Raw genomic sequence first — 12703 nt, forward strand, 5'->3', positions numbered from 1 at the left:
AGATATAGTGGGGAAGGTAGGTAATCAAGGTGGATAAAACTAAATGATTTAAAAAATAAAAAATCGGGGGGGGGGGTATTTAACTCAATTTTTTTTAAATTTTTAAATTTTTTTAAATTTAAATCTTACTGACTAGCGATTTAAATCATGATTTAAATTGATTAGATTTAAATCAAATCCACCCAGTAGGAAATGCAAAGGGACAACACATTCTGGCAAAAACAAGTGCCCAAAACATATAATGTTGCAGTCATAAGCATATTTATGTGGGAGTAAGCATCAGTGAGAGGGACGCGGGTGGCGCTGTGGGATAAACCACAGAGCCTAGGACTTGCCGATCAGAAGGTTGGCGGTTTGAATCCCCGCAATGAGGCGAGTTCCCGTTGCTTGGTCCCAGCTCCTGCCAACCTAACAGTTCGAAAGCATGTCCAAGTGCAAGTAGATAAATAGGTACCGCTCCAGCAGGAAGGTTAACGGCTCTCTGTGTGCTGCTCTGGTTCGCCAGAAGTGGCTTAGTCATGCTGGCCACATGACCCGGAAGCTGTACGCCAGCTCCCTCAGCCAATAAAGTGAGATGAGTGCCGCAACTCCAGAGTCATGTGCAACTGGACCTAATGGTCAGGGGTCCCTTTACCTTTAAGCATCAGTGAACACAGTGGAGCTTTGCCCTGAATAAACGTGCATTGTCAGGAACATTGCCAGCAGAGTGGTGGCAGTGAACACCTGAGGCTATACATGTGGGACACACACCCGAGTATGTGCATTGGATCACAACCTTATACAATTTGGCACATGGATTTAAATCTATTGAGCTCCTTTGGAGAGGGCATGCAACTGGGGAGCTGCCGAGGCCAAAATTATCAACTGCTTTCACACAGTAGCTATGTACAAATTAGACAAACAGGTATACATAACCCAAAATAAAATTCAACAAAGGGAAGACAGGAGCAGAACTGGCCAGTTCTCTCTGGACAGCTATTCTGATAAAACAAAGGTCATCCTTCTTCCCAGTACAAATCAGGCACAAAATGCATTCAACAATACAGTGTTTAATTGCACTTGGCAACTTTGCTAGGCCTTATTTGCAGCTTCAAAAGGAAGACCAATGAGGGGTCTGATGCAATTTATTGGGATCAGGTCACATCAACGTACACTGATCCCAGTAAGTTACATCAGGCACCCGACTGGAGAATGCAGTAAATGTGAGTGTGGCATTGAGGTTGCTAGGAAAGTGAGCCACTTTGCCCCTTTAGAAGGAAAACGCCTGGAAGAAGAGGTTCAAAATAGAAATTGTGTGTCAACAGAGCTATTCTAAAATACCAGCATAGAACATGGAAGATGGGAACATAGAAAGCTGCCACATACAGAGTCAAATCATTGGTCCATGCAGCTCTGCATGGTCTATACAGACTGGCAGTGGCTCTCTCGAGTTTCCAACTGGGGACATCCACAATCAGCTACTGTAGACTGAAACAGATCTTCTGCACACAACGTATGTGTTCTATGGCCATTCTGTCATGGACAAGGCCTATATATACCAGGTCAGAATTGTACTCCACCTAGCCAGGTATTGCCTGTCACTGATGACTCCAGATCTTTGGGCAGGTATTTCCTAAACCCAATCTTTTAAACTGGAGATGCCAGGGCTTTAACATGGGACATTCTGGAAGTAAAGTATGTACTCTACCCCTCTGCACAAGCTGTGATGTTGTGTGTGGGAAACTTAAAGGATTCCCCCTCCCCCAAGCATTCTATGTTCCCCATGGAAAATTTTCCATTGCATAAGTTCATTGGTAACAACGAATGGATGCCAACTGCAGATACGCTATTAGGCAAGCTTGGCAGCTTCCAGGTTTTTTGCTTTGTTTGCTGAATACAAGTAAAAGCACGCCAAGCTAGGTCACCCTTTAGGGCATTAGAAAATTTTCCCAGTGCAAACAGAACATTTTCCGATGCAAATTAGCCTGTTTCCCAGGTTGCATGGTGAGTCCCCCCCCCCCAGTGGAAATAAAGACTCATGACACAATTATTAAGGTTAATGGGCTAAATAAGGCCACAACTTAATTGGTTACAGGTGATGAGCGGTATTGGCTTAGGCATTGGACCTAACCGACTATATCCAGCTTCAGCCCGTCCACTAGAAGTCCGGGAAGGGTTAACCACCAGTAGGGGGAGTCCTGCTGATGCACATCAACTAGGAACTCCCCAGAGTCACCGTCCAGGGGCGTGCCTTAGGCCCTCACCTCCATAGGCTTCGGACAGGCTTCGGAATCCTTTATCAGACTACCCTTCAATAAGCGGGGCAGGTGATGGCGCTTCCTCCCCTCTTCCATCTACATAACAATACCAATACTAATGCCTAACCGCCAACACCAAGAAAGTTGTAACGATTTGCTACGAGGTAGGTGAAAACCAAATGGTCGGTGCCAATTTGCCAAGTGGAAAAATTCCTACCAGGCCCCTCAACGGCGACCAACCAAGGTCCATAGCAAGGTCAAAGACGAAAAAACCTTAAAGGGCGGGAGGGTGGAAACAGGAACAGCTGAACAGCTGAAGGTGGCAAAAGAGGGAGATCCCTGGCTGCGCCTGCATTAAATAAGGCAGACCACACTCCCAGAGCCAGCCAATTGGCCGGCCAGGGAGTGACGCAGCCGGGGATTCCCCCAATTGCGCGTGTTGGGGCCATGATGCCTGCAACCCCACCTCCTCTGTAGGGCGGAAGTGGCTAAACCCACATCGCTGAAATTGCGTGAACCCACAGTGTGTGGGTTCAAGCCTTAGATCCTTTCTGAAGTGTAGACATCTTCCCTGCAAATGGCAGGTGTTGTGAAGCTTCTAGATTGTTGACTAGGCAAGAGGAGAAGGCCTCACCAAAGAGTACTTTCTGCATACCAGAGTTTAGCCCCCAAAATCAGGGACCCTGAGCTGGAAAACACACTTCCAGATCTAGATTTGCATATAGCCTTCCCCTGATATTCTGTGGAATTTAATTGTATTTAGAGGAGACATGTGCATGATAGATTTTGCAACCATCATAGTTTGAGCAGCCAGATTTCTGTGGTTCATTCAAAAAAAGTTAGCTTAGGTGGCGCTGTGGTCTAAACCAGTGTTTCCCAACCACTGTTCCGCGGCACACGAGTGTGCCGCGAGATGTTGCCTGGTGTGCCGCGGGAAAAATTAAAAAATTCGAAAGATTTTTTTTTAAAAGTCAAATTTTCGATTGGGGCGCCGTCACTAGATGACCCCTGGGGTTCCCTCCCTCCCTCCCGCTCTGCGCCTCCCTCCTCCTCCTCCTCCTCCTCCTCCTCCTCCTCCGGGGAGGCCCTTCCTGGCTCTCGGCCAAGGCTTGGCGGCTGCCACTCACTCACTCGCTCGCCCACCCGTCCCTCCATCCCTGCACCCGGCCTCTCCCCCTCCGTCCCCGGCGCGGGGGCTGCCGGGATCCTTAGTCCCCTCGCCCTTGGCCTCCGCGCCCGCGCGGGGTGCGCGAACTACGTTTCCCAGCGTGGCCTGGCGGGCCGGGCGTTTTGTTTGAAGTGCTCTTCTCCCGGCCATGGAATGAGCGCAGCGGTGGCGGCCGGCCGGGCAGGGGCTCTTCCGCGCAGACCCCGCGCAGCCTGCCTGCGCCCCCGCGGAGATCGGGCGGCAGGATGGAGCCCGGGGATCCCCGCGGAGGCGGAGCGGCGGAGGCGGAGGCTGCCCCCCAGGTAGGGCTGCGTCGGGGGGGTTTATTTTTGCAATGCTGCATCCGCGCCGGAGGGGACGCATCGGACCGCGGGGAGACCCCTTGGCGGGCGTGCAAGGCAATGCATGCGTGCAGGCATTGCATGGAGTGCAGTGCAATGCAATGGCAACGCGGCGCCCTGCATGCATGCATGCAACTTCCACCGGTGCTCCGGACTTGGCAGGTGAGGGGGGTCCCCAGTGGGCGGCAGAGAGAGCCGGGAGGGCGAAGGGGAGCCGGGGGGGAGCAGCGCTGCTCCCCGAGCCGAGCCCAGGGGGAAACCGGCGTCGTTGCGCCGGGTGTTGGAAGCGGAGGCTGGCGGGGGCCCCTCACCTGCAAAACCTGGTCGCCTCTCATATATTTCGTGCATTGCATTCATCGCCCGCTTTCTCCTCCAAGGAGCTCCCGGGGGCGCGCGTGGTTCTCCCCGTGTTATCCTCGCAATAACAGCCCTGCGAGGTGGGTCAGGCGAGTGGCCCAAGGGAGCACCCAGGGATTGTCCTGGCCAGGTGGGGTGATTTGAACCCTGCTCTCTGCCCGGTCTTCGTCCTCATTTAGCCCCCACATGTGCGTGACTGTGCATGACTGAGGTTTTCCCCCCTCGTCTTGGCTATGGTGTGAGTCTGTGCTGTTAATTAATGGGGTTCTGCCTTCGGAGAAGATGAGCCAGCCCTCAAGGAGGTGATTATGTAATTTGCTAGCAATTCATGTCCCTCCCGGCCAGTGGCGTAGCGTGGGGGGTGCAAGGGGGGCAGGCCACACCGGGCGCAACATCTGGGGGGGCGCGCTCGCTGCCTCCGGAGTCGCCGAAGAGCCTCGGGCGCAGGCTGTAGCGGAGCCGCATGTCTCGCAGAACCGACGAGCTGTGCGCGCGTCCGGGCTGAAGGCGCCCGGCAGGCAGCGGCTCTCAGCGCTCGCCGCGGAGGACGCGCCAGGCAGCCCCTCCTCACAGCCCCGCCTCCGCCGCTGCTGCTGCAGCTGCTGGGCCGTTGCATTTTCCTCGCCTCTCTGCCCCCCTCCTCCTCCGGGCAAGCGGCGTCGTTTGGGCGGCAGCGCCAGCGGCAACTCGCAGGTTAGGGGTTAGGGGGGGCGCAAATTACTTGCCTTGCCCCGGGTTAGGGGGCGCAAATTACTTGCATTGCCCCGGGTGCTGACAACTCACGCTACGCCGCTGCTCCAGGCGTGACGCTGCGCGCTGACGTCACGGGGCTGTAATGGTGGTGTGCCTCGAGATTTTTTTCATGAAGCAAGTGTGCCTTTGCCCAAGAAAGGTTGGGAAACACTGGTCTAAACCACTGAGCCTCTTGGGCTTACCGATTGGAAGGTCGGCAGTTCAAATCCCCACAACAGAGTGAGCTCCTGTTGCTCTGTCCCAACTCCTGCCAACCTAGCAGTTCGAAAGCATACCAGTGTAAGTAGATAAATAGGTACTGCTGTGGTGGGAAAGTAAACGGCGTTTCTGTGCGCTCTGGCTTCAGTCACAGTGTTCCGTTGTGCCAGAAGTGGTTTAATCATGCTGGCCACATGACCCAGAAATCTGCCTATGGATAAACACCGGCTCCCTCAGCCTGAAAGCGAGATGAGTTAGAACTTTCTTTATGTATGCAACAACAGCAGCAAGAATACTTATTGCAAAGTATTGGAAGACACAAGATTTACCCACTCTAGAAGAATGGCAGATGAAGCTGATGGACTATATGGAATTGGCAGAAATGACTGGCAAAATCCGAGACCAGGGAGAAGAAATGGTGGAGGAAGATTGGAAGAAATTTAAAGACTATCTGCAGAAATACTGTAAAATTAATGAATGTTAAAATGATGTTGGACTGAAAAGAAGTGGTTTTGGTAACAAAGATACTGAAAAATGGATTTATCCTATTTTAAAATATTTTTCCCTTTTTTTCTTCTTTTTTCTATTTCCTTTTTTCTCTTTTTCTAGGTTGTCTTTTTGTCAACTTTCTTGTTAGCTTGTGTTTGTTAGTTTTTGGTTTGTTTTTTCTTTATGTGTAATTTTTTGTATAATCTCAATAAATATTCTTTAAAAAGGGGGGGGGGAGAAAGCGAGATGAGTGCCACAACCCCATAGTCACCTTTGACTGGACTTAATCATCCATGGGTCCTTTACCTTTACCTAGGTGATAAATATATGGTGTTGAGTTGAACCATTTCTTATGGTTCAGTTCAGTGGTTCCCAAACTTCCCCCTGCCATGGGCTAATGGAAAATAATGGTGGCCAACTTGGTGCTTTTTTCCTGCTTGTTGCAGCAATTGCAATTTCATGAGATTCAGATTGTAATGCAACACAATACAACATAAAAGTTAGAAGCAATTAAAATGCAATTAAAAAATCAACATAACTATTCAATGCAATTGATGTGCTGTCTCCCATCTTCAACCACAAATCCACAGACATGCCACGGACCACCTGAATTAAGTTCACTGATGGTCCATGGAGCACAGTTTGGGGACCCCTGATCTAGTTGGATGGTGCAATGACAAGAGAAGTAAATGATTGAGGGTAGGCATATCACCAGACTCTATCAAGTCTCTTCATTACATATGATACCAGAGACAAACACTGATCTTAGAGAACCCTCCACATTGACAGTATTTGAGAGTCAGTCAGAGAGCAAAGCCTCATGTACAAGACTTGGCATATAACTATAGATGATACGATGGAAAGAGAAAGCAGCAGTGCCACTAATTACATGGAATTAACATGGCACACTTTTAAAATTATTGCTTGTCTCTGAACATATTGCTAAGTCCATCTATGACTCATTCGCAGTGTTTACATGTGCTGTTGAAACTGACTTGTGAAATAACGTGTTTGTGGTTGTTCCCTAGAACTTCTCTGGGTTGCATGAGTTGCCTCTGAATATTGGCCAACATCTCTTCACACATACCTCTCAGGTCTCATCAAACACAACGTGCCTTAAGCCAATTCAGTTTCATCTCCTTTTCTAGCCTACTTTGGTCATTATCTGCCTTGCAGAGCAATGCTATATACCTCTTCTGGTTCAGAAATCCCACTCTGGCAACCATAAAATCAGAGTATTTTTAGATATGTTTTACTCATGACCTTTCCTGGCAATGTATGCATGTGTATATAAACACACACACACACACACACACACACACACACACACACAATTTCCAGTCAAATGTGCCCATTTTCACCCCTGCATGCTAGTCTCACATTGTGCATTACTGCTAAGGTGACCATGTATTCTACATTACAGAGGAAAATACCTCATTTGAAGGTGTCCTCTCTTTGAAGGGCTGCCTAACCAACGTGTGGTTTAAAGATATAAGACCCTAAGAAGAGAGGACAGCAGGGGTCTTGAAGTATATTTTATGATGTAAATTGCAGTCAAAAGTGTTCTATACATACATCAGTTAATGAATGATGGGGTGGCAAGGCTAGCATGTGAGCGCTTGTCTGGTATGATTCTAGTTGTTGATTTAGTGGACAATATTTTTTAAAGCCAGAATCTTAATCTGTGATGGATGGTCAGTTCAACAGACAAAATAAACAAAATATAACCATAGATGGAAAATTAAGCCCCAAATGGCTATCTCCTACTTCACAGGAAAATGGCTGAGACCAGGAAGATGATTGTCAGCAAAGTTTCATAGAATTGTAGGGTTGGAAGGGACCACGAGGGTCATCTAGTCCAATCTCCTGCAATGCAGGAATCTTGTACCCAACTTGGAGCTCAATATGTTTAGTGTTTCCTTATTTGGTCAGTTCTGCCATTTCTACCCACTGACAAAAAAGAAACAGAAGTCGGCATAGATGGGAAGTTCAGTCCAAAAGCAGCTGCAGAGATCAACCCTCAGTTAAAGCATTATCGGGAGATACTTGCTGCTCTACAGAAAAGTCACTGAGGCCAAGATGATGTCACTGCAGTTTCTAAGAAGATTTTAAAGATTTCCTCATTTTAGAAACAACAGAATAGCCACTTTCAATTCAGCTTAGCAAACTAATGAACATTTGTGTCCAAAAGCAATTGTGCGATGCACCCATGGATATAAAAGAAGTCTAAACAGTGAGACCAGAAGTCCAAAAAAATACAGCGTGGGACATTTCTATGCAAAGCTAAGCACAGTAACTGCTTACAGAAGCAATAATTGGTGGTAACGCAATCCACCAAGAAAAAAACCCTGGTCTTGATTGAGCCCTAATCTTTATCCTGAGATTCCTTACACTGAATGCATTAAATCCTCTTAACAGCTTGTGAGCTGTTTAAAGATATTTGTTTCTATAAACCATTTAAGTTGACCCTCTGAAGATGGTACGCATACCACAAGAGGTGAACACTCTCACAACGAATTCTGTGTGACACCTTCAAGACTGATGGATTTATTGTTGTGTAAATGTCTATGGATTAGAGCCCAAGTCTTTTTAGTCATTAAGGTGTCCTAAGACTTCTGTTTCTATTGCCTTTTATGAGCAGATGTTGGAAATTCCTGTTTTCCAAATTACTTACAAGCGCTCCAAGACAACTACAACTGGTGGCTTTACACAAGCAAATACCTGTGATGTTAAATTACATTACCATTATTTGCTTGTGTACATGACATCTTCTTAAAAGCTTTCCCCACGCAAACATGTTCAATCCTTTTTTGAAGGCTGGAATAAATATATGAGAAATAAAAGCATAAATAAAATGCTCTCTCAGCTCATACAAAGGACACAAGTGTCCAGACTCATAAATGCCTAATTATATAGTAACTCCCTCTTCATTCCTAAGATCACTTAAATACAGTCTTTATTTCGCTCTGGCTTTTACAACTCCACATTCCCATAGTATCTCCTGGTTAGCTTTGTTCCTCCAGAAAAATAGAGAGCAATTTCTGCCCCCTGTGTAATAAAGCCAGTCTGCCATTAGTTGAAGCAGGGTTGCAGTGAGATCATAGAATTGCAGAGTTGCAAGGGACTCTGAGGATCATTTAGCCCAACCCTCTACAGTGCAGGAAGATGCAGCTGTCCCATATGGAGATTGAACGTGCAACCTTGGCATTATCAGCACCATGCTCTAACCAGTTCCGCTATTCAGATAAAACATAGTCTGTGGCTTCTAAATTCTGGGCGCTTCCAGACTGTTGGTATTAACAGGTGGGATTCAATCACAAACCAACTAGTTCAGGTTGCACAGTTTTAGACGATCTGGAGATCTTGTGCAACAAATCTGCTTCCCCGAAAGCTCAGACCTTTTGCGAGAAGGGATGGGGAAATGCATTAGAAAGTGGGAGATAACACTTGTTTTGACACAACATCAAACCTCACAAATAAATCAGGGTGAATGCTTATTAAATAGCCTAATCTCATTAAGTCGCCTAATCTCCTTGCAAACAAATCAGGATGAATGAGGCCTCCTGGAAACTCCCTCTGTGTTCTTTTATGTATACAACTGAAAATACGGTACAGGGAGAAACCACCTTGTGTTTTTCAGCATGGAAAACCAACGTCAGACTCTGCCCCCTGCCCCCACACAGTTGCTCAAAGAAAACCAAAAGTGTCGTGAATAACTGCTGAATCTTAGGAACTTCTGACCCACAGACTTTTATTCCCTTTCTCTTTTCACAAGAAATCACATAATCACATGCTCATTTATGGCAGAGAGAGAGGGGGAAAGAAACCTTAATGTCTGAGACAGTTTAGCATCTCAGTGAGAACTATATTTTAGTTTTACAAGGCACAATGTCTCTCGTGTACATTTTTCCGGCTGGCTACATGGCAAATGTAACTTATTTAAGACTCGGGACATCAGCACAAGGGAAGAAGATCTGATGGTGAAGAACACACATACACACTGCACCTTTAGGGACACTGTTTGTGTGGCTTTAGCTGTTAGTGCTACACTTCTTTAGGGGTTTATTTATCCAGGCAAACACAAGAAGAGCCCAGCTGCTGAATTGGAACAAAGGTCTAGCTAGTCCAGGGGTCAGCAACCTAAGATCCATGGGCCAGAAGCGGCCCGCGGAGGACGTTTGACCGGCCAATGAGCCACCCCCGAACTGAGCCACCCGCTCGCGTGCTGTGCTAAACCAGTGCGGTGCAGAGACTCACTTCCACAGCGCTGGAAATTGCATCTGTGCATGCACAGATGCCCAAAATCATGGGCGGGTGCGCTCACGCAGGCTCACAGTCCGGCCCACAGAGGGATCTCCGTGGGACCGATCCGGCCTAGGGAAGATAAACCTTGCTGACCCCTGCGCTAGTCCTATGACAAGACCACAATCAGGACAATTATTATCCCTCACTGTTGCCTCTCAGCAATTGGTATGAAGGGTATTTAGAGGCTGCAGAACATTGGGGGGGAGGAGTGATTTACAGTCACACAGGAATGACTTAATTCAAAATGACAGTCCACATCTCCCTACCATGGTTTGGAGATCAGGAGTGTGCCACAAACTCCTATACCCTCACACCACATCCTACCCTGCTCTTGTGCTCAGATTTCCCTTTCTCTTCCATAGTTATCTAGAACCATAGTTTAGTATTCTGTCTCTATCAGGCAAACCATGGTTAAAGCCAATAGCCTCCTATCTATACCTTGAAAATAGAATTTCAGGTGGGTTTGAAAACAATTGCTGTAGGCAGTCCTGGTTAGCTCAAACCGTAGTTATCCTAGATGCAAATGTAACATTAACAGTGGCTATGGCCAACCATGGGGATAGACTATAGCTTGATGGTAGACTACATGCTTTGTATACAGAAGGTTCTAGATTTGATCTTAACATTTCTGGTTAAAAATAAATAAATCAGGTAGTCAGCAATATGAAAAACCCTGGAGACCTGTTGACAGAGTACACAATATTTCTGAAAATGGACCAATAGCCGGAAATGGTACAAAGCTGCTCTCTGTGTTCATGGGAGATAAGTATTCACATGGGAGACTGGAGAGCAGAAACCCAAACTATGGACTGGAGATAGGTAACAGTGGTTGTTACTCAGCTGTTGAAGGAGATCCAAAAGTTTTCTCATCAAGTAGCACATCTCTTGTAGAGAAACTGCATTCTCGCAGCATCAAACAAGAATGTTTCGTCATGTTATCTGAAGCAAGTGTGCTTAGCTCTAAATACTTTATATAATTGGTCTGTAGGCTGAATACACAATTAAACCAGCTGACTGAATATTTTGTCACTGAGGGAAAGCAGTATGGGATTCTAGGAGTCTTATCCTGTTGGATAACGCTGCAATATTGCTGATAACCAGTGACACAGCATTGTTTCATTTAAAGAACAATTGAAGGACTTCTTTTGAGGCTGAATGCACAGGAACCTGCACTGCAAAAGATGGTTCTTGAAGGAGTTTCACGTAAATAAGTATCCCTAACTGAACACTTTCTCTCATCCCTTGCCCTTTCATAGAACTGTAGAGTTGGAAGGGACCTTGGCGTCATCTAGTCCAATCTCCTGCAATCCAGGAATCTTTTGCCCAACATGGGGCTTGAACCCAAGGCCCTGCAATTAAGAAGGAGGAAGAGGAGGGGTTTGGACTTGATATCCCACCTTTCACTCCCCTTCAGGAGTCTCAAAACGGCTAACAATCTCCTTTCCCTTCCTCCCCCACAACAAACACACTGTGAGGTGAGTGAAGCCGAGAGATCATGCATTTTTAAATTCAAGGCTCAGAGCTTCAACTTCCAGCACAGAAACACACCTGCCCTGTTTACTTCCAAAAGTGGGGAGGGCAGCAGACAGGAGTGTCAGCTTGCAATACAACTGTTCCTGTCCGCCTAGCCTACTGCACGGCGTTATCATATGAGCTAGCACTAAAGAAATAAAGCAGACAAGGGTCAGCAGGAAAGGTACCTCTGGTGTCATAACATCAGCTTGATAATGTCAGCAGGCTTTCTCAGCCTTCTCAGAGCTTCCCTGGGAATGGAGGGTTCCTCTGTCTGCTGGAATTACGCACAGCTACTTGTTCTCACCCTAGATTCTGAAGCTCCTCTTCTACAACACTGTGCCCCAAGTGGCAGCGCTGATCCTGCTGGTAGCTCATCCTCCTTTCTTCCATCTCGGCTATGCCCATCCGTAGCACCTGTTGCAGCTCCTCTTCAGGGTACCACTGGCCAGAGGAAGAAAGAGGTGGGAGGCAGGGAACAAATGGGCACCCTTTTGCTTGGGCTTCTGCCTCCCTTCTGTGGACAACAGGAAATCTCTACAACGCAAGCAAGCAAGCATGCAAGAGGTTTCTGCTGCTGCTTCTGCTGCTGCTTGGAGTGAATGAGGAAGTGAAAAATGAGTCCCTCCCTGCTTACACCAAAGTGCCCTCCCTTGCCTCTCCAGTTCAGGCATTGGAGAATGCCGCCTGGGCTGTTCCGCCTCTCCTGCTGTCATCACTCACTACAATGCTGGGAATGTGTATATACGGAACTAGCATTGCCTGAGCAAGTATTTGTCTCCAAGATTGTGCGTGTGCACATGCATGTGTGAAAGAGAACATTTGCCGCTTTGCATAGCCATTTGTGCCTCCCTGCATGTATGATTTTGCTAATAATAATAATAATAATAATAATAATAATAATAATAATAATTTATTATTTATAGCCCGCCCATCTGGATGGGTTTCCCCAGTCACTCTGGGTGGTTTCCAACAAAACACTAAAATACAATAACCTATTAAACATTAAAAGCTTCCCTAAACAGGGCTGCCTTCAGATGTCTTCTATTGAAGAGTCCTGGAAGGTAAAATGTCGGCCTGGATTTTGTTTGTTTGTTTGACATCATAATATGTGCACACAGTGAAGTAATTGCCTGATGGTGTCAACATACACCCTGTCTCACTCAGCGCTCTACTCAGACCATATTCCCAGGGTTCTGCAACTTGGATGTCACCCTGGGAGCAAAGCAGCTTGAAGCTTTCTTAAAGGTTTCTTTTGCACTATTGTGGAGAACTGTCTGGAGCCAGGTTGGCCAATGAGATGCCCTCCCGTGCCCTGAACCCCTGACCTGCCTGGCAGCAAG

At 47.0% G+C, this 12703-nt stretch overlaps 1 protein-coding gene across 2 annotated transcripts in view; it reads right to left on the reverse strand.

The window, feature by feature from the left end:
- Positions 1-11971, reverse strand: part of DAPP1 (dual adaptor of phosphotyrosine and 3-phosphoinositides 1) — a 29233-nt gene extending 17262 nt beyond the window's left edge. For both annotated transcript variants that reach the window (XM_081209385.1, XM_081209384.1), the window contains exon 1: positions 11668-11971. In XM_081209385.1, the coding sequence (XP_081065511.1) occupies positions 11668-11768 (101 nt within the window). In that variant the 5' untranslated portion in view covers positions 11769-11971. The remainder of the gene's footprint in view (positions 1-11667) is intronic.
- Positions 11972-12703: the final 732 nt, after the last annotated feature.

This window comes from Podarcis bocagei, assembly GCF_964188305.1.
Source record: "Podarcis bocagei genome assembly, chromosome: 9".
Classification (NCBI taxonomy): Eukaryota; Metazoa; Chordata; class Lepidosauria; order Squamata; family Lacertidae; genus Podarcis; species Podarcis bocagei.